Source organism: Candoia aspera, chromosome 1 (genome assembly GCF_035149785.1).
Source record: "Candoia aspera isolate rCanAsp1 chromosome 1, rCanAsp1.hap2, whole genome shotgun sequence".
NCBI lineage: Eukaryota > Metazoa > Chordata > Lepidosauria > Squamata > Boidae > Candoia > Candoia aspera.
In genome coordinates, this window is record NC_086153.1 from 99186985 (window position 1) to 99210511 (window position 23527).

Genomic DNA, 23527 nt, shown 5'->3' on the forward strand with positions numbered 1-23527 from the left:
TGGGCCTATGAACAGCAACTCCAATATCACCTAAAATTTTCAGCCAGTCATTTGCAGTGATCTGTAGGTGCTTTTTTTGCAGAAACAACTTTAAAGGCAGATTTTTCTTGGTTGTCCAGATCTTGTCTTGACTTCAACAGTTCCATGTAACTTTTCTTAATATAAACAAATCACCAAGCCCTGATGGCATCCATCCCAAGCTGAGATTGTGGAACTTCTAACTAAAATATACAAACTGTCTCTACTCAGTCTCTGCAGTTGCAGACTGGAAGGTGGCCAACATAACCCTAATTTTTAAGGTGGGCTCATGGGGAGATCCAGGAAATTAGAGGCCTGTCACTTTAACATCTGTTCTGGAGAAGATAGTAGAAACTGCAATTAAAGATAAAATTACCCAATATTTGGAGACACAGGCCTTGCTCAAGAATACCCAACATGGCTTCACTAAGGGAAGGTTCTGTCTAATCTTCTACAGTTTTTTGAGGATGTTAATAAACATGCAGCCAGTAGAGACCATCTGCTTAGATTTTCAAAAAGCATTTGATAAAATCCTTAATCGAAGACTTCTCAGTAAGCAAAACAGCCATGGAATAAAAGGACAGGCTAACTGGCTAAAGAACAGAAAACAAAGAGTAGGAGTAAATGGACATTTCTCACAATGGAGGGATGTAACTAGTGGGGTCCCGCAGAGTTCTGTCCTAGGATCGGTGCTTTTTAACGTATTTATAAATGATCTGGAATCAGGCATGAGTGGTGGAATAGCCAGGTTTGCTGATGACACTAAATTGTTCAGAGTGGTAAAAGCAATAAGGGACTGCAGAGCTCCAAAGGAATCTCTGCCCACTAGGGGAGCAGGTGTCAAAATGGTAGATGTCATTCACTGTGAGCAATTGTAAAGTGATGCACATTGGTGCCAAAAATCCTAACTACTCATACAAACTAATGGGATCAGAACTAGCGGTGCCTGATGAAGAAAAAGAATAACAGTAAACATTTCAATGATGGTGTTGACAAAGTGTGCATCCGAAAAGCCCAACAGCCTGTTAAGAGATAATAAGAAATGTTATTGAAAATAGAGGTGCCAATATCACAGTGCTCTTATATAAATCAATGGGGCAGCTGCCTCTGGAATACTGTGTGCAGTTCTGGTCCCCAAACCTTGAAAAGGATATAGTGGAGCTAGAGAAGTTTCAGAAGAGGGCAACTAAGATGTTCAAGGGGCTGGAGCAGCTTCCAAATGAGGAAAGGTTATGACATTTGGGGCTTTATAGCCCAGAAAGGAGGCAAATGAGAGGGGACATGACTGAGGTGTACAAAATTATGCATGGTGTGGCTAAAGCAGACAAAGAGAAGTTATTTTCCCCTTCCCAAAATATTAGAACCAGAGGTCACCCAGTGGAATTAAATCCTGGAAGAATCAGGATAGACAAAAGGTAATTTTTTTACACAACACGTAATTAAACTTTGGAATTGCCTACCAGAAGATGTATTGCTGGCTACCAGCTTGGCTGGCCAATTCATGGACCAATTCATGGAAGTCATGGGGATCAATGGTGTTTAGCCTTGATGGCAGTGTGATGTCTCTGAAGACCATCTCTGCTGAGAGACTGGTGGGATTGCTTGTGCGCTTGGATGGCCGCTGTGAGAATAGACTGCTGAATTAGATGGGCCAGGGGGCTGATCCAGCAGGGCACTGCTTATGTTCTCATGTTCTAATAGTGTTTCTCACTGTTGAAATAGCCAGCTGCAATCATTTAAAGGGCTCTCTCCTGCTGCCCAGCAATGAGTTATTTTCATTTTCAAGTACTCAGACAGCTTCACAGAGGAGCCCAGGGTTGTTGAAAATGGACAAGAATAGATTGCAATCACATCTTGAGAGGTTAGAAGGATCACTGTATTTGTTCACCTGTAGAATTGTCTTCACCTGCTTTCAATGTAGACCAAACAAGTCATTCATCTTTCTGGGCCTTATTAACAACGTTATGGTTAAAAAAAAAAAAAGGAAAGTAACATCAAATCAACTGACAGTATTATACCTGCAATATTCACTGTTTCATGATTTTGAATCTATAAATTGTAAGTGTGCATTCAAATTTGCTTCTCCTTTGTACCATGGAGAGGTTGGGCCAGCTTTTGTTCAGCTAAGGATTCAGTGAAACATACACTTTGACCAGGCAATTGTATTTAGTATAAATATATGAAGTTTTTTTTTAATTAATCCCAATACTTCTGAATGCCCTCAGAGTAGCATCCAGGTCTCCAAAGATAAACTGTTCCATAGGGATGGAGCATAAACTGAAAAATTGTGTGTTCTTGCTCCCCCTCCCCTCCCCTCCCCTCCCTCTCACTAGCCCCATTCAAGACAAATGCCAGATGGGCCAGTTCTGTCTGAAAGAGGCCGTTCTGCAAGAACTTGTGTCCTGAGCCACAGAGGGCTAAACAGATTAAACCAATGCTTTGGTATTTGGTTCCTGTGTGGCCACACTAAGCCCATAACTAATCCCTACCGAGGTAGATCTGTTGAGAGGGCAGCAGTGCAATTCGCTTCATGCCACAAAGCAATGCAGTTTGCCACCTCAAGGTTGTCTCACTGAAAAACTGAACAGAAGCTGACATAGCCTTTCCGTGGCACAAAGTTAAAAGTAGATTTGCACGCACACTGATAATTATGTATAGTTCTTTGAAAATTCAAAATAAGACGACAGTGGCTAGCTCAGAAACATGCTGACAGAGGTATGGTTGTGTCCATAGGAGACTTGCTGGATGTAGCCAAATTGTTTTATACGTTCGTAAATTCTGCAGTATAACTGGAAATATTATCAGTGGCAACAAGAAATAGGCACAAAAATGAAATACTTTTTATTTAGAAGAATACTTTTTTCCCCTGGGAATTTTTTACAATCTTTTCAAGCAAATGTGAAATCATGATTTGTTTTTAAAGTGGAAAACTTCGGGTGTGATCCAGCAAATCCTGTTATTGTTATTTTGCCTTCAGACAAAACAATCTATAGCTATTATTTAAGATTACCTCATACTGTCTTTGTGTAATTGTGCAACCCCTGTTCATCTGGCTTCCTCTAAAGGTGAGAGTTTTCATTAAAATGGATTTCATTTCTGATCTTGCGCTGAATAGAATTTATGTTAATATGCGCTACTCTGTTTATACCATGTTGCAATATCTGTTGTAATAATTGAAAAAAGACTTGAATAAAACTTTGTTCAGAAACAAGTGTTAACTGTATTATATTTCTGCTTTGTCGTATTAGCATTCCTACTACAGCAGAACAGTAGTGTTAAGGCTACTTGACAAGAAATACAAATCTTTGGTAAGTCTGGGCTACTCAGATTTTCAGGTAGCTTTTCAAAGTTCTAAAAGTGTTTAGAATGATGTTTCTATGAACTGGGGTTAATGAAATCCAGAGTTAAGGTACTTTCTTATCAATAAAAGAAATGACATGTATATGTTATCAATTTCAAGTGAACTAAGAGAGATAGAGATAGGGGGACGCGGTGGCGCTGCGGGTTAAACCGCTGAGCTGCCAATCGGAAGGTCGGCGGTTTGAAACCGCGCGGCGGGGTGAGCTCCCGTTGCTAGTCCCAGCTCCTGCCAACCTAGCAGTTCGAAAACATGCCAATGTGAGTAGATCAATAGGTACCGCTTCGGCGGGAAGGTAACGGCATTCCGTGTCGTCATGCTGGCCACATGACCCGGAAGTGTCCACGGACAACGCCGGCTCTAACGGCTTAGAAACGGAGATGAGCACCGCCCCCTAGAGTCGGACACGACTGGACTCTACGTCAAGGGAAACCTTTACCTTTACCTAAGAGAGATAGCCATAATTCATAATTTCTGCTTAAGTACCAGTGTGGGCCTATAGGCAGTTTTCACATTTTAGATATATTTTATAGAGAGATGTTTTACATTTCACCTTGTCACTTATATGCATATTTTATACAGAAAGTGTATTGGAGTGAGGCAAAATCACATTAAGTGTAACTTTGCTAATGATCTAAATGAGGTGAAACATTGTTTGGAGGTTCTAAAAAAATAGTACAATGCAGGGTCTTTTCTGTGAGGTTTAATGTGATTTGTCATTTTATATTTCAGATCATTGCAGCTGTTGAGCAATGTGCTTCCTATTTGGAAGCTTGTGAACCAGCGGTGAATGGATCAGGAACATTTAATTCATTTTCCACGTCACATAATAGTACGCACTATTTCCATTTGCTGTATAATATATATTTTAAAAATCCTGTTATTACTTACACCTTTCTAATAACAGTGAGTAATGGCGTACTTTTAGAACTTATGTCTTTTAATGGCAAGTTTTATTTCTTTATGTATCATCCGTTCTAAGCCATCTCAGTCCTGAAAGGCTCTGAAAACAAAATGTACACTGTAACACTGAAAACAAAATGTAACATCAAAACAAAAAAAGTGGAAATCTCTCAGCAAACTGAATGAGAATAAAGTAGCGAAGACATATAAAATAACTAAGATCACAATAAGATATTGTGGCATCAGAAGCATCAAAGGCTCATTGAAATAATACTGATTTTAATTGTTTATAGACTACTACAGATGTAGGGGACTGGGGTGGGGGGGCTACCACAGAATAGGCCTGTTGTTCCCCTGCATGCTTGGTAGATGAAGGATGGAAATCTTAACCAGCCCTCCATAGATGACTGGATGGGGGTAGGCAGATTCCATTCTGGCAAGACATGGCTTAAGACTGTTGGGATACATTCAAGTTCAAAATTCCTGAATCCATTTTTCAGATTGTCTCTATTTTATAAAGATTTCCCCTTGAAGTTTTGAAACCAGTTGTTGCTAACAGATGCGCTTTGTATAAAATTTATAAACATTATCCATTAATAATAAGCATGACTTTATATACTAGATTTTGTACTCTAGTATATAAGGGCTGAGCAAGAGAAAGCATGTTTATTGACATAAGCTGTCTTTTCTTTCAAGGTAATAAACAAAAGAATTTCTACACAGGAAGAGAATTGCAATATATTTATTTTGTTCATTCCCTGAGCCTCTTAGGCAGATTATTAATATATAAACAAGGCAGAAGACTCTTTCCTATTCAGCTGAAAAACAGAAAAGGTAAGGATTTAATGAAAAAGATGACGATTTGTTTTATTTTATTACTGCTTTTCCCAAAAGTTTTCCATTTGGGGTATGTTAAGCCTGTCTCTCTTCTGTGAAAAATAAGTAGATAATACTGTGAGAGAGGATAGAAAACAGTTTTACGGGGACACACAAGGCTGTGCCAATAGCAAAAGATGGAGTGGAAAAATCAATTCAGTTAACAGTAAATCATAATTAAATTATTTATTCAATTAAATTTGAATAATAAATAAATAAATAATAAAATAATCTTCATATGCACACAGCAAAAAGTCTCCTATATTATATTTTTCTCTCCCTTCTCCAGCATGTCTGCAAAGCAATCATTTCACTTTATAGTTTACCGTGACAATCAGAGTTTATACACTTGTAATTCTGTCCAGTAGGAAAGCTCATCAACCCCCCGTTCTCATATAGTTCAGAGGTAGAAAAGCTGCCATCACTTGTGTGATTTATGATCCTTAATAAACGTTCCCCTGAACATAACAGAATCCAGGCCATAGGATTGTACCTCCAGAAAAGGACAGACTCTCTCCCAGAGTTATCCTTTAATGAGTTTAAGATTTAGGTAAGTGTGGCATTGGCGTCTCCCATTTGATTCTGGAGGTCCCAACGTGCCTACCTCACACACACACACACACACACACACACACACACACACACACTTCAAATGAAAATAATGGATGGCTACAGTCAAGGGCTTTGTTTCGAACTGTGCTCACTTGGGTCAGAGCAAGGACAGTAATAATCAGTGAGTGGCCTATTGATGGTGGGCAACAGAAGGTGATAGGTAACATCACCCTGGTAGATTCCGGCTTTGTAAATGGCAGCCATTTTTCAAGAGTGCTCACACCTTGTTCTCAAAAGTTGCAATATGCCCATCAATCTACAAAGAGTGGAGATTCCTGGTTGGGTGTATAGATGAAACCATTCCCCAGGCAAAGCAGAACAGTTAAATCAATTCCACTTTTCAACTCAATTCGTTTATTAGAATCCAGCAGAGAAGAGTCAGAAGTGATGAGTTACTATTTAAAATAAACTAAAGAATAGACTATACTAACTAAAACTTCTCAAACTTAGCTACCTAAACACATTAGGGACTTTAACCTTTGAGAATCCCTGGGATTTCACAGCAGAATTTGGCCTTTGCTCCCCATCAGCTACTTGATTAAATCCATTTGAATTAATGGCTTTTTCTAGGGAAGTGACATTGAAGTTTCTACAGAGAAAAATACAAATGTCTTCACTGATTGGATTAGGTGTTTTCTAAGTGATGGAAGGATTTCTGGTTGACTTATTGAAATTTGGGAGGATTCCAGTCATGATATATGATCTGAATTGTTAACAAACCATAGATTAAACTAATCTGCATTGTCTCAGTCTGTATATAACTATAATTGGTTTGTAAACATTGTCCTGTTTTGCATAATATTTAAGCCAAATTGCGATTAGTCTTCATATGATAACTCAACCATGTTCAAATATTTATATCTTGCCTGTCCGCCTCATAGTTTTTAGCTGGAAATTTTCTCACCAAAAACAAATGGACTGCAATAAAGGTTAACTTTCTCACCCTATACAAACTGACCCTGATTGGACCACCATGTGTCTTTGTTTTGTTTTGTTTTGTTTTGTTTTGTTTTGTTTTGTTTTGTTTTGTTTTGTTTTGTTTTGTTTTGTTTTGTTTTGTTTTGTTTTGTTTTGTTTTGTTTTGTTTTGTTTTGTTTTGTTTTGTTTTGTTGTGCTACCTATCTCTTCACTACCAAATAATTGTAATGTAAGATACTGACCAAGGATAAGGAAAGAAGCAAAGCACTGTCAGGAATGCTTTACCATGTCACTTTACATGCCATTCATGGATAAGTTTATAATTGGTTAATACAAACCATGGCTTATTATTACTTGTGATTATAACTTCAGTTTTTTCCTGGTCATTCTGGAAGAAGTAACTTGCTAGTGGTCATTCATGTAGTATGGAAGTGTGGTTTTGTGTTTCAAATGAACCATTTTATGATGGAAAATGAAGACATTATCCTAGAGATGGAATTTCTTTACATGGTCTCAGTGCCCTGTGGCTGTTAAAAACAATAACAACAAACCTTCTTGATTAAATTATTTGGAGGAATAAATGAATCCGACAAACTATTTTGACATTGCTAGAACGGCAGTATAGTTGAAATTAGCTAATTATGGTTCATTTAATGGCTTCAGTAGATTAAGCTGTAAGAAATAGAAATGTTTCATCTGTTTATATTGGATTTGTACATAAATATTGTTTCATGCATCGTTACTAAACACATTTTACATTGCTTGCATTTTCAATTTTTTTCCCCATTCTGATTTCCCTAGATCTAATGACACTGACAGACCTCATCATAACGTTTACTCGTCTTATTTATTGTTCCCCAAATTGCCCCAAACCCCTTACTGTGCATTCAGGTAATAATTCTCATTTATATGCACTGTTATATTATAAATGACTTGCTTTGAAAAAAGGGTGCCTCCTGAGGGTTAATCTGTTCATGTCTGTAGACACAGATGAATATCCTATGGGTTATGAAGCTGTGGTAGCCCTTAATATCTGACCTGGAGTAGAGGTGAGGGTGATAATGAGGAAAAAGGAATAACAGGATCAGGTTATTTGCAGGACCACCTCACCTTAAGGTTATCTGCCTGTCCTACTAAGTTAGATGGGATAGTCCCCTCCCTTAAATGTTGTCACCTGATGGGATCTCAGAAGTGTGTCTTCTTGGTGGCCGCTCCAGCCCTTTGGAATAGCCTCCCGCATGAGATTCAAGGAATTCCTACCCTTTTAGCCTTCCAGAAAGCTGTGAAGACCTGGCTCTTCCTCCAAGCGTTGGCTAGGTTGGCAAGGGGGTGGTATCGGTTGTTGTGAGCCTCCTAGGATTATTATAGAAGACAGGCATCCGTATAAGTTCCGTAAGTAAATAAATAAACACATTGTATTTTCCTTTTTCTTGCCTTGCTGCTATTTTGAATCAATTCTGTTTTTAATTTGTCAGGCAGCTATTCTCCAGCTGGCCTCATTACTGATGTACTCAGGGTCCTTTGCGATCGAAAGGAATGTGCAACTGAATGTCTATATACGAATACAGTGATAGAGGAACTCCTTCAACCAGTACATTATTTACTGAATGGAACAGAGGTTTATTTCATTTTTATGCAGTTTCCTATAAGGGGGGGGGGACCCCTCAGTGACAAGGGGTTTCCCTTTATTCAGATATTTGTGGGAGCTTCACTTAGATGTATTCAATTCACATCTAATTGCTGTGTAGGATACCCCATCCAGAAAGGGTTGAACAAGCTGGTTTCAAAGCCTAACAATATAATCTTGTGATTTCTATTTAGAATTAAGATCTGTTGAATTCCACGGACATTTTTCTCCATTCAATATAGAATTGCAACGTGAAATTGACTTTTTAGATCAGGTTACTTGTCTATAATTGTGCAGAACTGCTAACAAACCATCTGGGTGGTATTTAAAGTGTTGTTTTTTTCTGCATTGCTATGATTTCAGTCACTTGTGGTGACTGAAGCCAAGCAAAATTCTAAATAGTTTGGCAAGCACAGTGAAATGAAACATAATGGATTGGAACTGAATCTGCTGTTCTGCTAAGAGAAGGAAGTATTCTGAGAAGTGATTTGCATCCAAGATGAATGTGGAATGGCATAGCTGTCAGTTGCTTTGGGTTATTTTCCTTTCACCATGCAATCTACAGTGTCCCTCTGCTAGAGAATCCCATAGCCTTCTGTTGAGGATGGGGGAAATGGGTGGTATAGAGGAGAATTAATTCAAAGAGTCTTCACCTTCCTCTGCTTGTGTGTACATCCAGTTCTTAGAAAACTCTATCTGTGAACTGAATTTACTCAAGTCAGAACAGTATAAAATCTAGCTTGAATCTGTGGGGAGCTGAAGGGATTGGGCCATTTTAAAAAGGTTTTCTGAAATGATGAAAATAGTCTAACTGGAAGGATTTTCAGTGAGAAAATGAAAAAGAGAGAGTATCGACAGAAACCCTGCAGCTTCATTGACATAACCTGGCTTACAGTAAGGATAAAAAAGTCTGAGCATTAATACTGTCATGTTAATTTGCTACTAGCTCTGCTTGTAAATCATTTTCAGACTTTTTTAAATATACACACAGGTGAATCTGAATTGTCCAGAAACGACTCTTACGCATATAGCTGATATTTTGGCACGAATTGCTGCTGCAGATGATGGTCTTTCACTACTTCTTTATGGAGGAGAAAAGCCCTCTGCTGCAGAAAGCACAAGGTATGACAACTTATTTTAAAGACTGAAAGCGTTTTTTTGGCTTCTAATCCCACTAATAAAGTCTCTTTCTTTATAGCAAGAACCACAGTTGAGATTGTGGTATGATTTGTTTATATCTTATGATATTTATGAACTAGTAGATTAAGGGCATACTCCACCTGTGAAATACTTTATCTAGGAGTCACTTGAAAAGTCTTTAGGCAATTATTTTCAAGTTTCTCCATGGCCAAGTGTAGCTTTCATGGATTAGCGTGTAATTGCATTCAGAGGCAACAGTGAATGAATTATATCAGGTGAAAGAGCTTTGGGCTTCTATGTGTTAATATGTTTTCTACTACAGATTAAGGTTATTATGGTAACTAATCATTTCGGCCCGGTGAAGAAGTTGAATTTAATTGTCCCCTTTTCGGATGTTAATTTTTGCACCTGGGGAGAAGAACTTGCCTGGACTTGTTTTAGTTTCAGTTTCCCTTCTGTGTAGGCTTGCAGAGAATATGCAGCTGAGAGAAATTTCTCCTCTCAGCAAACAGCCTTTAAATGTGTTTGTTTTCTGTAAATAAAATTATTTTTATAGAAATGCCTGGTGTGTGACTTTTCTGATCTCTCCTGGGCCAAATGCTTTCCTAGCAATCTGCCAACACTATGTTCTCCTTCCCTTCCTTCACTGTGATTCTGAGGAGGAAGATGGAAGTTTCCCTTTGTGGGTCTTTTTAAAAACTACTTACAGTTGATTATTATTTATTAAATTTATATACCACCCATCTCACTATAAAAGCGACTCTGGGTGGCTTACAAATAGAGTTATCAGATTCAAAGTAGACAAAATAATTTATGGTATTGAATATTTTAAGACTGACTTTGAAATGGAATTGTGTACAAATGATGAACATGTGATTGCTAAAATGTATAAACTTTCATTGAAATTTGGAACAGAAGAAGAACAAGTGAAAATGTACAGTATGATAAAGTAGGCTAAAAATTTTGGTTATAATATATAGATGGAACAATGGGGAAAAACATGATTATCATAATATATTGAATGTTTAGCTAAATAATTTGGATTTATAGATTTGGGGGATTGAGAAGAGAGATTTCCTTCATACATTTTGTTAAAGTTTTTGTTTGTTCTTGTTTTTTTGCTATGGGAAGATTCTGATAGTCAGGAGTGGGAGGCTTTTCTACAGTTGGAAATACACTTAATAAACCCGTTTATTTCTGCAGATATCATGACAATGACATAATTTTGTTTGGAAGACTTGGTGGCATGATCTTGGGATCTCTAGGGAGGGATAAAAAAAGGGGACTGGGAAGCTGCACATCTTACCTTTTCTATAGGTACCAAGTCATACTCATGCATCCATATTATGACAGCTAATTGAACACTGCTGTTTAAACATTTTGCCTTGTTTCTAGCCTTACGGGTGCACATGTAATTGCCCAGTTTACAAAGAAGCTTCTTGATGAAGATATTTCTGTTTTGTCTGGATCTGAGATGTTGCCAGTCCTCAAAGGGGCTTTCATCTTTGTGTGCCGCCAAATGTATAGTACCTGCGAAGGCTTAGAAGTGCTGCTCCCTTATCAGTTACATGAATCTATTGCTGAAGCTTGGAAAAAGGTATCCTTATCTTTGTTCTGTAGGGCACTTTTAGAGAAGTTCTACCATGGATGCATGTATTCCAAAATGTCATGCTTAATATATAAACACATTGTAGTATAAACTTAAGAGTCAGTTTGGTGTAGTAGTTAAGGCATCAGGCTAAAAACCAGGAGATTGTTAGTTCTAGTCCCACGTTAGGCATGAAGCTTGCTGGGGGACCTTGGGCCAGTCCCTCTCTCTCAGCCTTAGGAAGAAGTCAATGGCAAACCACTTCCAAAATCTTGCCAGGAAAACTGCAGGGACTTGTCCAGGCAGTTGCCAGGAGTCAACAATGACTTGAAGAAAGAAAAAAAAAAGTATAAACTTTATCAAGTGAGTAATGCTAAAATATATATTGATTTTTGGCTGGGGCATGATTGTCCTGTATCAAGGGAGGGCATTGTTTCACACTTTACATAATTGTGGCATAAGGTGTTTAAAAACCAATGCATGTAGTCTGCAGCCATTTTTGTATAGGGGACCTCAATTTATAATACTTCACTACATCAGGATTTGCATGCAAGATACCAAATGTCCATGGTGATTTACATTGTTTGCATAATGATATCATCATACAACTGACATAAATCACCACAAAGACATAATTTCTAATTAAATAGACAATTGGGAATAACAGACATCACCTCCTCCCAGTTAGTTCATTAAAGTGAGGTTTCACTTGTACAGAAGCATAAATTTGCTATCATGGATATATTGTGGCCTTGACAGGATGTTGAAAATTTTACAACTTTTTGTTCAATTGGTAAGTAGACATTTGTTTTATGTTAGTCATAAAAAAACAAACCCAGAACAATATTTTCTAAACATGGGTACAGAGTTTAGTTGCGTAAAGGGTACAAAGGTTTCCACCTGAAACATTCTTTCTGAGTATTTTAACTTATCATGCCTTGTTGCATGTGATCAGCATTTACGTTTGTCCTACAACTGTGACCCAAATTTCTTTTGTTTATCATTCAACAGACTAGTTTGCTGTCGGAGAGAATTCCAACGCCTGTAGCTGGGGTAGACGAAGTTTCTTCAGTAAACCAAGAATCTCAGAATTTGTAAGTGGCTTTCATACATGTATGGGGGAAGAAAATCTGCTGATATGTAATTAGGATAACCTTTAAAAATTGATATTGTTGCTGATAAAGAGTTTTTGTTGTAAATTGTTGTTACTATGACTACAGGTATGGAGATATTTGTTGTTGTTTATTCGTTTAGTCGCTTCCGACTCTTCGTGACTTCATGACCCAGCCCACGCCAGAGCTTCCTGTCAGTCGTCGCCATCCCCAGCTCCCCCAGGGACGGATCCGTCACCTCTAGAATATCATCCATCCACCTTGCCCTTGGTCGGCCCCTCTTCCTTTTGTCCTCCACTCTCCCTAGCATCAGCATCTTCTCCAGGGTGTCCTGTCTTCTCATTATGTGGCCAAAGTATTTCAGTTTTGCCTTTAATATCATTCGCTCAAGTGAGCAGTCTGGCTTTATTTCCTGGAGTATGGACTGGTTTGATCTTCTCGCAGTCCAAGGCGCTCTCAGAATTTTCCTCCAACACCACAGTTCCAAAGCATCTATCTTCCTTCGCTCAGCCTTCCTTATGGTCCAGCTCTCGCAGCCATATGTTACTACTGGGAATACCATTGCTTTAACTATGCGGACCTTTGTTGTCAGTGTGATGTCTCTGCTCTTAACTATTTTATCGAGATTTGTCATTGCTCTTCTCCCAAGGCTTAAGCATCTTCTGATTTCCTTACTGCAGTCAGCATCTGCAGTAATCTTTGCACCTAGAAATACAAAGTCTTTCACTGCTTCTACATTTTCTCCCTCTATGTGCCAGTTATCAATCAAGCTGGTTGCCATAATCTTGGTTTTTTTGAGGTTTATCTGCAAGCCAGCTTTTGCACGTTCTTCTTTCACCTTCATCATAAGGCTCCTCAGTTCCTCTTCGCTTTCAGCCATCAAAGTGGTATCATCTGCATATCTGAGATTGTTAATGTTTCCTCCAGCAATTTTAAGTCCAGCCTTGGATTCCTCAAGCCCAGCATGTCGCATGATGTGTTCTGCGTACAAGTTGAATAGGTAGGGTGAGAGTATACAGCCCTGCCGTACTCCTTTCCCAATCATAAACCAGTCCATTGTTCCGTGGTCTGTTCTTACTGTTGCTACTTGGTCGTTATACAGATTCCTCAGGAGACAGACAAGATGACTTGGTATCCCCATATCGCTAAGGACTTGCCATGATTTGTTGTGGTCCACACAGTCAAAGGCTTTAGAATAGTCAATAAAACAAAAATAGATGTTTTTCTGAAACTCCCTGGCTTTTTCCATTATCCATCGGATATTGGCAATTTGGTCCCTAGTTCCTCTGCCTTTTCTAAACCCAGCTTGTACATCTGGCAATTCTCGCTCCATGAATTGCTGAAGTCTCCCTTGCAGGATCTTGAGCATTACCTTACTGGTCTGTGAAATGAGTGCCACTGTTTGATAGTTTGAACATGGGATATAAGTTGATTTTTTCCAGTCTGATGGCCATTCTTGTGTTTTCCAAATTTGCTGGCATATAGCATGCATTACCTTGACAGCATCATCTTGCAAGATTTTGAACAGTTCAGCTGGGATGCCGTCGTCTCCTGCTGCCTTGTTATTAGCAATGCTTCTTAAGGCCCATTCAACCTCACTCTTCAGGATGTCTGGCTCTAGCTCACTGACCACACTGTCAAGGCTATCCCTGATATTGTTATCCTTCCTATACAGGTCTTCTGTATATTCTTGCCACCTTTTCTTGATCTCTTCTTCTTCTGTTAGGTCCTTGCCATCTTTGTTTTTGATCATACCCATTTTTGCCTGGAATTTACCTCTGATGTTTCTAATTTTCTGGAAGAGGTCTCTTGTCCTTCCTATTCTATTGTCTCCTTCCACTTCCACGCATGGCTTGTTTAAAAATAATTCCTTATCTCTTCTGGCTAACCTCTGGAATTTTGCATTTAATTGGGCATATCTCCCCCTATCACTGTTGCCTTTTGCCTTCCTTCTTTCTTGGGCTACTTCTAGTATCTCAGCAGACAGCCATTTTGCCTTCTTGGTTTTCTCTTTCTTTGGGATGTATTTTGTTGCCGCCTCCGGAACAATGTTGCGAACTTCTGTCCATAGTTCTTCCAGGACCCTATCTACTAAGTCCAGTTCCTTAAATCTATTCTTCACCTCCACTGCATATTCCTTAGGAATATTAGTGAGCTCATATCTAGCTGATCTGTGGGTCTTCCCTAATCTCTTTAGTCTGATCCTAAGTTGTGCAATAAGAAGTTTGTGATCTGAACTACAGTCAGCTCCAGGTCTTGTTGTTACCGACTGTGTAGATGTCCGCCTCCTTTGGCTGCAAAGCATGTAGTCAATCTGATTTCGGTGTTGTCCATCTGGTGAAGTCCATGTATAAAGCCGTCTCTTAGGTTGTTGGAAGAGAGTGTTTGTTATGCAGAGTGAGTTGTCTTGGCAAAATTCTATCAGCCTATGTCCTGCTTCATTTTGTTCTCCCAGGCCATGCTTACCTGTAATGCCAGGTGTCGTTTGACTGCCCACCTTAGCGTTCCAGTCTCCTGTGATGACAATAACACCTATTTTAGGCGTGTTGTCCAGTAGGTGCTGCAGATCCTCATAGAACTGCTCTACTTCAGCTTCTTCAGCATCTGTGGTTGGGGCGTATATTTGGATCACTGTGGTGTTGGATGGCTTGCCCTGAATTCGAATTGAGATCATTCTATCGTTTTTGGGATTGTATCCAAGCACTGCTTTGGCCACTTTACTATTTATTACGAAGGCTACTCCATTTCTTCTGTGGTCCTCTTGTCCACAGTAGTAGATCTGGTGGTCATTTGATGTGAAGTGGCCCACTCCAGTCCATTTCAGTTCACTGACGCCCAAAATGTCCATCTTTAATCTTGACATCTCACCAATAACCACATCCAATTTGCCCTGGCTCATAGATCTTACATTCCAGGTCCCAATGGTGTGTTGATCCTTAGAACATCGGATTCGCCGTTCACCACCAGCACTGTCGGCCGCTAGCCGTCCTTTCGGCTTTGAGCTAGCTGCGTCATCATGTCTGGGGCTAGTTGAACTCATCCTCTGTTCCTCCCCAGTAGCATTTTGACCATCTTCCGACCTGGGGGTCTAATCATCCGATGGTATACCGACATATCTCTGGTTGTACCGATCCATTTAGTTTTCACGGCAAGAATACTGGGGTGGGTTGCCATTACCTTCCCCAGGGATCGCATTTAGTCTGACCTCTCTGTCATGACCTTCCCATCTTGGGTGGCCCTTCACGGTTTAGCTCATGGCATCATTGAGGTGCTCAAGCTCCAGCACCACGACAAGGTAACGATCCTTTGCTGAAGATGGAGATATTGCATGGAGTAATACAAGGCTTAGTGTTACTCTCTTGCTTAATGGTCCTTGTACGTAATACCTCTTCTGGTTTCCTCATCTTCAGCTTTGGTTTGTCTCTCATTTCTCTTTAATTATTTTGCTGGTGCAGCTTCTATTAGCTTGGTTTTCAGTTCTCCTCCCATCTTTTCAGTTAAGACTTTTGCTTTTTCTCACTTCTTTTTTCTTCACCTCCCAGTTAGAGTTCATTTAGCCCCTCTTTTTGCTATTGTCATCATCATTAGATGGTTGGTTCTTGGTTCTTGAACTCTTGGTTCTTCCTGCTTCTCCTTCTCACCACACATAGGCAGAAACCTGCCGGGTGGCTTTCTGTTTCTGTTATGCAAAACCTGAAGAAACAGCTATGCAGTGGCTGCATTCAATTATTTAGGGAAGAACAGGGCCAATGTGACCCATCTTCCCAGTGGGTGATGCTGCTTTGCTTACATAATGATCAGCACTGTGATGATGATCATTTATTTATCTTTACCTGTGTGGCTTCAGTGTTTTCTGGAGCTCATGAATTTATGTGTGAATTCATAGGAGCCTAGAAATTGCTGTAAACACTGCTAACCAGTGTTGATTAACAGTGGTTCTCAAGGATTCTAAATGAGTTTTTCCAGCCATACTTGGAAGAGGAGGAGGAGGAGTTGTTTATACCCCAACTTTATGCTTATGTAAGTGTCCTGTTCAGACTATGAGATAGCCAGGCAGAATTACTAACACAATTCTTTATTGAAATAACTACAGTATTACAATAGCGAAAGTCTTTGTAATAGATTAGGCAATGCAAATCAATCAAGTCCACCCAGGTTGCAAAGGACACTCAGGCAATACTGAAGGTTCAGACTGTGGCAAGACAGCAGGCAGAACTCATCTAATTCTCTGATTGAAGCTGCAAGACTTGAAGGAGCTAGAGTGCATGGCAAAGAGGAGGCTTGACACACAGATCTGTGAGCGGGCACGCAAGTTGGACCAGGCTGGAACACGAAGGCTAGACAAGGCATGGATCTGGAGACAAGGCTGGACTGGTCTGGAACGTCTTTGCAAGGCTCGGCTCTGGAGGCAAGGCTGGACTGGACTTGAGCGTTTAGGCAAGGCTTGGTTCTGGAGACAAGACTAGACTGGGCTGGAGCATCTCGAAGAGGCTTAGGACCGGAGGCAAGACTGAATTGTGCTGGAGAGACGAGGCAAGGCTTGGAACTGCAGGCGAGGCTGTGCTCGGCAGGAACGGCAAGGAGAGACTCGACTGGAGCGGCTGGTGCAGGAAGCAGGTCCGCAATGGCAGAAGGCGCTGGCTCTGGTTCCACGCTGGCTACAGACAAGGCTTCCAACTGGTGCAAGGACTCTTCCGCAGGTGCTGTGAGTTCGAAGGATCGGTTGTCTCCGGCAGCTTGCTCTTGGCGCAGCTGCCTTTTTAAGCGATCCTTTCTGTGCCTTTTCTCACCTGCAACCAATCGGGCTGCCTTTTGATTCGCACGCTTCTGTGCTCATCTTTCTCAAGTGCTGATTGGAGGATTTCATTCTTCCTCTGAAGTTTGACCAATCAGCGTCTGATTTATCCCGCTCTGCTGAGTCACTTCTGGGTTTTATTTCTCCAAGTCCTTCCTGATAAGTTTCGTTTTCCCTTTCTGACTCCGGATAGGTTTCTTTCTGAGAGTCAGAAGCAGGCTCAGACCTCACACTAAGCACTCAAAATGGCCAGAAAGATGCCAGGGTTTAGCCCCTGCCCTCCAATTTTGTCTGTCCCTGTATTCCTACAAGTGTGTATAATTTTCTCACAATGACATTAGCAGACACTGAAACACCCTATACATTCTACTTCATTTTTCTATTATTCCATTCCATATATGATATATTTGCCAAGGCAGTGATCTGTATTCTAGATCTATATTAAATATGGCTGATTCTTCCCATTGGTGTTAAAAAATTTTAACTGCTGTTTTTAAATTTTTTGTGCTGTCAGCTCTGTAAGTATTTATAAAATGTGAGCATCATATTACTGCCAAATTACAGGAGAGCAATTATTTTATTTTTTAGTATCTTATACAAAATGCTGTAAAAAACAGTATATAAACGTACACTTTAATTTTGTTTAAAAAAATTATGCATTGCTACTCATGTTTAGTTTTTGAATACTAGAAAAAGCACATTTAATGCTTTGTTTAAAACAGCTTTGCTGCCCATATAATGCCCTCCATGCTTTCAATATAATAACATTTGCAGGGGGAATTTTGTCTATTGAAGGTCAAATCAATCGTCTGGGTTTTCTGGCAAATCTATTTGGGGTCAGCGTTTTTCTTTGGATTGTAATAACTCATGTCTTTTCTGTATAATAAGAAAAAGAAAAAAAATCATGAATCTTACCTGGTTATGTTTGCATTTAATAATAAGTCAGAGTTATGAGGAATGAGCTGTATGCTTTTAATTGCTCTTCTATCATCCTTCCTTATAAGAAGCAAACAATTCAGGTGACTTTATCTGTTGTTTGTTTAGCATTATATGTGAATCAGGGACTGATTTATTTTTCTCTCAGTAATTCAGAATCATAAAACATTATTTGTTCTTGGCATATGATTTTGTTTTGTTAGGAGCAGAACAAACTAGAGTTCCCAGTTAGCACATATAATGAAAACAAATCACAAAGGAAGCTATCTGAACTTCACTTTTTTGGACCCACTGGTAGGAGGAACCCAGCAGCATCAGAGAAACAAAGATGCTGCTCAGTCACGATGAAAGTACAGTTCTAAATTCTAGCTTATCAATGCATGTGAATGCAAACAATATAATAGAAGGAGTTTGTAGAAATCTATCATGTGCTTGTATCTGTGGTGGTGGAGGATTGTAGTGGGCAATGCTATGCCATAAGAATGTCACATGAATAAGCAGAGCCAGAATTTTCTAGAGTTTTGTTTGCTTGTTTTTCACTTTAAGTATCTTAAGCCTATCCAATGGATCATGCCCCATCTTTTTGTTTAGTTTTTTTCCTGGCGATAATTGGCAGAAAATTAAACATGGGTGAATTATGCTGAATTACTGAGAATCAATCATGGGAAGGGCCAAAAAGCATTTGGACTACGTGCAGGGTACAGGTGGTTTTAATTTGTAGTTTACTTTCTCGTGCTTCATAGTTTGAGTTTTATCTTGAGGATAACATTTCTATGTAAGTTTCTTTCTAACTAGCTAGCACCAAGATCTTGTAGCCCTGACTGAAAGTATATTAACTGTAAGTTTTATACTCCGGCTTTCCATATTGTTATATAATAATATAATTTAAGAGGCTGTAAGCTACATTCAGAAGTTGAAAATACATTGCAGAAGAAGACAAAGCACTTCCATATAGTTGCCTAGAAAACTGCCTGGAATCAGCCACATAATCATCAGAAGTCAAACTCAACTGTACAGAGTTTTTTTTTAATCTTTATTGAATTGCAAAATAGGACTCTAGATTTGCAGACCATAGTTTGCTTTAGGTCTTTGCTGACTCAAGAATGTAATTTTCTGCAAACTTAGAAGCAAATTCCATAGATTACCTGGACTCGTAATGTGAGAAATCAAATCAAAGTCAAGAGGCTGCTACTGTGAGCACAACCAGTGTTTCTTAGTTGTCTTCACTGTTATTCTGAAACAAGAGAAGGAAGCTGTGGGCCCATAAGAGTCTCATCTAACTTATACCTATTTGAGAATTGACTCTGGTGGTTCATTTCTCACACTGAATTGTACTTATCATCATGCTTTATAACCATCCAACTTTTTGAAACCTACTTTTCTTGAATAGTGAAACACAAATCAAATAATGATAATAATAATAAACAGAACCTCAGAGCTTCCTCTCTTGAATATAGGAATGAGCACTATTTTTAAAAGATCCTGCTTTCTTTTCATCATTCAAAGTACAGGGAGCCCGAAACATTTCAGACTCCCAAAACATTTTTTTCCCCAATTACTCCTGTGCACTTAACATCTTTGAGAAAGGTCCTGTTCCTTGTGATTGAATTTGCAGATTGCGGCTTGCCAGGGACAAGGAAGAAGGTCTTCTCTGTGGAACTGTCTAATCTTGAGTAGACCAGCTGTAATACTCATGAGATCTAGACCTCTTTTTCAAAATCAAGTATTAAGTAGGCCTTCCCTCACTATTGTTTACTTTTATTGGATTGTTTTTTTTTCCATTTTAATTCTAGGGTTTAGGATTTTGTAAAGCACTGACAGATTCTTTTCAATGGGGAAAGTATAGAGATATTTGTCATAACCGTAAATAAAAATTCTGACTTGAAGACATGGGGACTTCTGTTGCTTGTGCATTGGAGAAAAATATGCTTAATAGATTTAATAGCCTATTAGAGAATGTTGGACCTTCAGGGGAGACAGCTGCAATGTAGGTAGAGCAAACATAGATATGCAGATGATTTTCCACATGAATTAATTGCAGTCAGATGGTAGATTGGGCAACATAAGCAATATGGAAGGGAAACTTTTTCATAACAAACATTATGTGTTAATAAGATAGCATATGTCTTTGGTATTACAAAGGCGTCCTTTGTGTAAGAAAAACAAAACAAAGCTTTAAGAGCTGTTACGGTTTTTATGGGAGAAGAAAGTGTTTGGTTTATTTTGCTGTTTGTTCTACTCACAGAATTGTATTTACTTTTTTGTCTCTCCCAGTATTGTATTAGAAGAAACATTGTTGGATGACTTGCTAAATTTTGCTGCCACACCGAAAGGTCTTCTCCTTTTACAGAACACAGGAACAGTCACTGAATGTGTAACCTTCATGTTCAACAGGTTCATGAAGAACCTCCAGGTTGGCATTATCATTCTTAAAAAAAAATAAAAAAAAATAGAATGGACACTCATAAAACAATGTTTTCACTTGCCCCAATAACTCGATTGCTTGTACCATAACCTTTTCCTGTCAGAGCTATATATTGGTCTCAGAATGCTAATTAGAGTCTAATGATACATTTGATTATCAGATCCAAACAAACAAGACACGTATATATAAAAATCTACTACTAATTATTGTCTCATTTAAATTATGCTCATTCTGTGAAAATGATACATTTGGGGGCTAACGTATACTCTTGTTTGTGCCAGGTGAGTGGATGTGAAAAGTTTGGCTACGGAGTAATTGTTTCGCAAGTAGCTGCAACTGCCCCTGGGGCTGTAGCTCTACAAAATTCAGGTAATTTTGTTTTGTTTAATATTCATTTTATTGTACATCATTGTAATTAAAGCTCAGTGATGTAACTATGATTTCTGTCTACTGTCTACTATTCTGTCAGAACATTTCTCCCATATTGATAATTATATTCTATGTTTATATACAGTATTTGATTATCCTTTGATTTTGTGCTAGTCCTGAGGGTAGTTTATAGCTTTGTGTAGAAGAGGAGGAAAAGTACCATGAGGGAAGGGAAAGAGGGAGTTCACTGGCCCAAGAGACTGAGGAACATGAACCATACCATGTTCTGTATATTTGCAATTACAGGCAGTATTGCCTTGAAACAGACAAAAGATTGTGGCATCCTTGGTGCTCTCTGAACTTGGTTGTTTGCTTGCAGATGTTTCATTCCCTGACTAGGTAACATCATCAGTGCAGTACAGACAAAAGATTATCATATATAATTCCTGGGTGCGTGGGTGTTATCCAATTGGTTATATGTAATCAGGGATGTGCAAAAAACAAGATTCTGTGTATGGAACTTTTCATATAGACTTCGCACACAACTGTACTTAATGTGATATAAATTATTCTGTACATGGAGAAGAAAATGTACTTGTTTACTCCATGGGTATAATGGAATCTTCCCTGTCTTTGCTGAGCCGTTCTTGTGAGTTTGTGCTGTAGTGGAGAAAATAAACCTAACAAACAAAATGGAGATTGTACCCTCCCCCACACAGTCTTTTGAATATGACCAGGGTCAAACCCAGTCCATTTCTTTGCCTAATCCCATCAAACCCAAATTGATCCTCCCTGTCCCAGACAAAGCCTCCATGCAATCCTATATAAACCAAATAGAAGCCTCCTCACCAGTTGCAACATAGAGAAATTCCATCTTCTATCATCTGATAATCTCAACATTCCATCTCTTTTAACAATGAACTTCTGCTGCCCTCCTGAAAGGCCTATTTTGCCTAACAATAGGAATAACCCCAGATATGCTGACAAGGACTTGCTCAGCTTCCCCAAACTGGCCAGCCAATCAGATCCCTAGGATTTCCAGCCTTGTAGCTCTCAACTTCTATAAACTTCTTTGCTTATCCATTGTTCAGGGTCCCTCTTTCTTGTAAAGCAGACACCCAACAATTGTTGCAATAAACATGGTTCTTCTCCTCAGTGTTGTACTCCTTCAGACTGAATCCATGACAGTGCTACAGATGCTTCAGCTGTTTTCAAGGAGAACAGGTCTTCCATTCGTCCAGTAACCTATCAATTAATATCTTTTGTAAATCGCTTACAACAAATAAAGGCAGGAAAGGAGCAAGCCACTGGTTAAGAGAGGACCTCTGCTGAATGTGTCTGGATGCAACAGCAGCATGCAGAGGGTGTCAAGGAAGGTTCTAATAAATTCTTATCAAGTATTCTGCAGGCGCCCTTGTCCACTCACAGAAAGTATGGGATCATTTTTTTTTCTTTAACTTCGCTTAGCTGTCTTAGAAAGGTATATAATTAAATAATTGGACATTAACTGATGGAAATCAAGTGCACAGCCTTTTCCCCCCATGTGTGTCTGGACACCATGAGTTACTCAGAATCCATAATGTTTATTTCTGTTAAACCAAGTGAAAGTATATAAAAGATTGCAAGATTTTGGCTCTCCCAGAACTCTTCTTTAGGGATAATGATTGAAGAAGAATATAGGAGGAAAAGTATGGTTGATGTCTTACTATAGTCTTAAATGTAGTGAAAGAAAGTGCCTAGACATGTAAATTGAGTCATATCAGATATACATCTGGCATTTGATTGCACCAAAGACTGTCCCAGCGTTTGCTGGGAAAAAGGCAATAATAGCTGGACCCCTGGTTTAGAAATATAAAATCCAGCTGTTGCAGTTAAAACAGGTGCACTGATCTCTTGATAGATGGAAGAGAACAAAGAGCCAACTATTTAATAAGATACCGAATCTGCCAGAAAGTCACATGGCAATATAAGTAATGTTACCATCTAGAATGTGCAGATGGATGGATGGGTGGGTGGATACATAAATAACTAAATCTGTTTCCACTAGACTGCTGAATATACCAGAAAAAAAAAAAAGGTTTTACAAATAAAACTTGTAAGAACCTAGTACCAAATTATGCATATTATGAAAGAAATATGGTGGTATTGTTTAAGGGTTATAGTAGGACAGTCAGATTAACATAAATAATGGAAAACATTCAGAGTGGTGATGATTGAGAAAATATTCCTGCCTAATATCTTTTCTTAAGATTCCTGCTGAATTCCTTGGCTGCATTCAACATTATACAAGCCCTCCTCCTATTGTCTTTCTTCCTGTATCTTCTAGGTATATCCCCAAAGGTCATGCATTTCCCCCAGAGTAAGCGATCAAAGGTTAAGAGGAGCATTTTTTTACTTGCTAGCAGATGCAGTTCTTTAGTAGATAGGTGTCATTATGAATAAACATTACTTCCTAGGATTTATAAAGGCCCTTGTTACTGAGTTGTGGGGTGTTCTGGAGTGTGGAAGAGATGATGTCCGAATGACTCACCCCAGATCAACACCAGTAGATCCAATTGACCGAAGCTGTCAGAAGGTGAATTTATTTTTTTTTCTCTCCACATAGACTTTGTGAATGTTAAGTCTGAATATATTATCATCTTTTTTTGAGGAAAGCCTTGGGTAGTTTGCCATTTCTAATTTTCTTAATATGATAGTAGGACATCAAAAGAATAGCATCAGGTTACTAGCCCATGTATGAGTCTCATCTTACGGAGCTCTCCATAAAACTGAAAAGCATACAGTCTAACTCCTTTTTAACTGTTGGGATTTTAATTTTTGTATGTTGCCCAGAGTCATTGTTGTGCGAGG

At 39.0% G+C, this 23527-nt stretch overlaps 1 protein-coding gene across 1 annotated transcript in view; it reads left to right on the plus strand.

Annotated features, from left to right (window-relative positions):
* TBC1D32 (TBC1 domain family member 32) overlaps positions 1-23527 on the plus strand; it is a 100423-nt gene that overhangs the window by 19315 nt on the left and 57581 nt on the right. The window contains exons 11-21 of the mRNA XM_063310583.1: positions 3267-3326; positions 4109-4208; positions 4976-5113; positions 7487-7576; positions 8161-8303; positions 9304-9434; positions 10848-11049; positions 12052-12134; positions 20158-20296; positions 20590-20677; positions 23134-23252. Coding sequence (XP_063166653.1) covers positions 3267-3326; positions 4109-4208; positions 4976-5113; positions 7487-7576; positions 8161-8303; positions 9304-9434; positions 10848-11049; positions 12052-12134; positions 20158-20296; positions 20590-20677; positions 23134-23252 — 1293 coding nt within the window. The remainder of the gene's footprint in view (positions 1-3266; positions 3327-4108; positions 4209-4975; positions 5114-7486; positions 7577-8160; positions 8304-9303; positions 9435-10847; positions 11050-12051; positions 12135-20157; positions 20297-20589; positions 20678-23133; positions 23253-23527) is intronic.